Source organism: Myotis davidii, unplaced genomic scaffold, assembly GCF_000327345.1.
Source record: "Myotis davidii unplaced genomic scaffold, ASM32734v1 scaffold79, whole genome shotgun sequence".
NCBI lineage: Eukaryota > Metazoa > Chordata > Mammalia > Chiroptera > Vespertilionidae > Myotis > Myotis davidii.
In genome coordinates this window covers 2594939-2599187 of record NW_006294339.1, presented here as the reverse complement: position 1 = coordinate 2599187, position 4249 = coordinate 2594939, and the positions used below count along the sequence as shown (strand labels likewise).

The 4249-nt window shown below is 36.6% G+C and overlaps 1 protein-coding gene across 1 annotated transcript in view; it reads right to left on the bottom strand.

Moving 5' to 3' along the window:
• The window catches only part of LRRC42 (leucine rich repeat containing 42), a 19076-nt gene extending 15039 nt beyond the window's left edge, over nucleotides 1-4037 (bottom strand). The window contains exon 1 of the mRNA XM_006768348.2: nucleotides 3160-4037. Coding sequence (XP_006768411.1) covers nucleotides 3160-3632 — 473 coding nt within the window. The 5' untranslated portion in view covers nucleotides 3633-4037. The remainder of the gene's footprint in view (nucleotides 1-3159) is intronic.
• Between the last annotated feature and the right edge of the window lie 212 nt (nucleotides 4038-4249).

Below are 4249 nucleotides of genomic sequence, written 5' to 3'. Positions count from 1 at the left end.
CTTTCCCTTTGCCTGAACCCTTTTGTGCTGGTAATACCTTTGCTGCTGCAGCTTCAGCCTTGGATTGCAAATGTAAACCCAAATTTCTTGCCCTCTTCCTATTTTGGGGGTGGGGGAATTCAAAAGGAGAAGGGAAGTTTTTTTATCACAATTGGAAATCTTATTCTTATATCTGAAAAGGACAGCAAAGTTTGGAATTAAAATCTGAGCCAAAAGATTGTTAAAAAATGTTTCTTATATTTTTCTGATTATAAAAATAGCACATCCTCCATGAAGAAAAAATTAAGAAAATATGAAAAATTATAAAGAAAATTAAACATTGGGGGGGTGAGGGCATGAGCAGGGAAGTGGGAGGGCAATGGGGGAATAAGGACACATATGTAATACCTTAATCAATAAAGAAAAGAAAGAAAGAAAATTAAAACCCAGTTCCAATCCCACTATCTAGATTATATTTCAGTGGGTTTCTTTTATCTTTCTATATATGCAATACATATAAAAGTTCTTATTTTAAAAAACAAAACTGAGATTATAAATATAATTTCAATTCTTATTTTTTCATTTAGCATATAATGAGCATTTCACCACATAATTTTAAATGCTCTTTGAATATTATCTTTTTTTTAAAATATATTTTATTGATCTTTTACAGAGAGGAAGGGAGAGAGATAGAGAGTTAGAAACATCGATGAGAGAGAAACATCGATCAGCTGCCTCCTGCACATCTCCCACTGGGGATGTGCCCGCAACCCAGGTACATGCCCTTGACCGGAATCGAACCTGGGACCCCTCAGTCCGCAGGCATACGCTCTATCCACTGAGCCAAACCGGTTTTGGCTGAATATTATCTTAATAGTTATATATCATATGAATTTACCATAATTTGCTTAACTAATTTCCTATTGTTGAATAGTCAATTTTCAGGTTTCACTATTACATTTACTACTATAATGAATACTCTTACGTAAAAACATTTGTTCCTATATGCAATTATTATATTAGAAATTAGAACAGATTCTTAGTAAATGGAATTAATGGGCTAGCAAATGTTATGGGTGTTTTCTAAGGCTCTTGATATATATTGCTAAGCTGCTTTTCAGAAATGTTACACTAATTTATGCTCTCATTAAACAGGAATAAAAGTACTATTCTCATCCAATCTGACCACTGGAACAATAAGCAGACATCACAAATGGATAAAAAGCATTTTCACTATCATGACAAATACTTAGGCCATAATAGTAAGTAGAGGAAAAAACCAGAATACTAGTTGTAGATTAGGGTATATTCCCAAATGTATAAAGATATATATTTGAAAGTGATTACCATGAATGGTGAGACTATTAATTTTTTAATATTACAGTTTTATGTATTTCACAAATAGTATGTACTGCCTTTATAAAATAATTTTAAAATGAGGTATACATCATAATTCTATTTTTCATTGTTCAAAATTTTCTACAATAAACAAATAACTTGGAATAAAAAATAAAGAAGTAAAATGTATTTCAAATGTATGAGCTGCAATGAAATACTGCCTGACTTTTTCATTTAGAAAAGGTAATTTTTTCCTTTCCACTGGCAGCAGCCCCAGGCTCAGCCGTGACTGAGACCACAGCACAAAGACAGAGCTTTCATAAGGTGTCTGTACCTCATGAGTCCACAGTTCTGTTTTTTTCCTGCATCTGTTAATGTCTTTTCTTTTTAAAATACAATATTTGGTCTGGGGTAAAAATATTAATTCTATGAGCTGATTAAATAAAGATTGCTTCTTTATTTTCCCAAGCAATATGAGCTTAGCTTATGCTTTCTGGAATGACTTTCTCTTTTAGTACATACTTTCTGTTTAGCCTTGCTTTAACGATCATATATTTTTTTAAATTGATTTAAGAAAGAGAGAAAGGGGAAGGGAGGGAGAGAGGATAAGGGAGGAAAGAGGGAGAAGGAGAGAGGGGGAGAGGGGGAGAGGAGGAGAGGAAAAGAGGAAGAGAGGGGGAGAGGGGGAGAGGGGAAGAGGGAGGGAGGGAGAGGGGGAGGGGGAGAAGGAGAGATCGAATTGTTGTTCCACTTATTTATGTATTCATTGGTTGATTCTTGTATGTGCCCTGACTGAGGATGAAATCCACAACTTGGTGTACCGGGATAATGCTCTAGCCGACTGAGCTACCCAGCCAAGGTCTTAATGATCATACTGACTATGCATCTTAATAGTAAGCTGCCTTTCACATTATCACAAAAAAGTTCACATAGTGGTATACTATATAGCTATTTAAAAAATCTGTAAGTATTGATGGTAAATAATTTTCAAAATATGTGAAGCAAGGTACACACAATGTAAGCAGTGTGTTGCCATTTGTGTGACAAAGGGAACTGTATATGCATGTATATGTACAGAATATCTCTAGAATGATATAAAAGAAATTGATAATAGTAAGGGCCTCTGGAAAGAGGAAAGAGGAGATGAGAGGAAGGCTTATGTTTGCCTTTCTACTTTTTTGTGTTTGTTTTAAATTCTTTTCTGTGTACATTTTTTTTTAAGTTTTTAAAAAATTCATAGATGCTTTGAAAGTCATTTTACATGATGGTGGAATAAAAACTGTAAGTGAAAAGAAGTATATGAGCAAAGGCAAGTTACAAGAAAATATATCTGCTTTGTTAGGAAAAGATAGCCCTTCGTGTTAGTGTTTGGACCTTATTTGAAAATTTTCAAATTTTAGGATACTTGAAATTTTAATCAGTCACTCTTTTCAAGTTTCTTTTCATCTAATGCTCAAGACCTAGTAGTCTGAAAACTGGAACAGGGCAGAGAACTCTGCTTGCTAATGTTCACATCCCCAAAGCATACCAAGAAACAGATCACATCTTGTCTGCGATTTTCTCTTACGAGAAAAGTTGACAGAAAGGTATTTTCTACCTAATGGAGCTGTGGCAATCAACTGATCCTTGTAAAGTGTTTTCAAAATAAAGCTAAGAGTTGTCTGTGAGAGTGAGGGTGGAAGACAGACAGTGATTTTTCTCAAAATGGTGCACCTCTTTGTCTGGAAGTTCTAAACTAAAGTTTTATTTGATGGAGGAAGCCTCTAAGCCTACGAAAGCCCCAGAGCTTGACACAATTAACACACCCAATAAAACATTCAATATCCTAATCAGAATACCTACCTGTTTCTCAAACACAGGGAGCAAAGCACCAGACTTCCATAGGCCTCTGTGAATTTCTGTAAAGCTCTTAGCCCTGCACCAGGCTCTGTGAATTTCTGTCTGGCTTCAGCAGCAGAGAACAGCTTTTCAGCAATCTGCTCAGGAAAGCCAATAAGGGAATCAATGTGATCAACGTTGTCGGAGATGAAGCCTAGGACCAAGCTGAAGAGGGATTTGGCCGAGTACCGAAGGTTCCCTTCCCGAGTGTATGTGAAGATGAAATGATCAGTCTTCTCTTTCTGTGCAGTATCATCTTCCCTGTTCATGCAAAGCTCCACAGAAAAGCCTTTGGGAAACAGTCTGAAAGGCCTTGGCTTCTGCAGGCTACTCCTGACGCCATCCAATGCCAGATTGACCATGTGCAGCTGCCCATTCTCTCGCACATAGATGGGCCCTGGGTCCAGGTGGTTTTCTGAGTTGAGGTAGTAAGACATTGCCTTGCTTGCAACTGCAAAAGCAAGGCACAAGGAAAGCAAATCCAATTAAAATGCCATTTGTAACATGTAACTTCATCTTGCTGTGCCCAGAGTTTTATGAGCCTACCAGGCAGGCCCTGTGGCTGGTTTGGGAAAATGAAGCTTACCAGTTGCCTATGAACTTTGGCACTGGAAATTGCTTCTATTGCCTCTACCTAGAATGCCCTTTCCTACCCTCCCCCTTTTCTTGTCTGTCTGGTGATCATCTATTCATCTTTCAGAATCCAGTTCATACCAGTATGTCATTTTTAAAATTTACCCTCAGGAAGTTTAATGCAGAAGTGGGCAAAGAATCATCGACAAAGTAAGTTGGCAGTAGTTGATATTAGCAAAACAATGGGAAACAACCTAAATGTCCAAAAACAGGAGTGTTATTAAATAAATTATGATACATCCATACCATGGAATGTTATGCAGCCATTACAATTATAAAGTTTTTACTGATTTGCAAGTTACAAATAGTACATTTGGAATTTATTATTTCTATTTTTTTAAACCGTGTGTGTGTGTGTGTGTGTGTGTGTGTGTATAACAAAGACTAGAAATGAAAAATTCCCTTGCTACCACGGTACCTT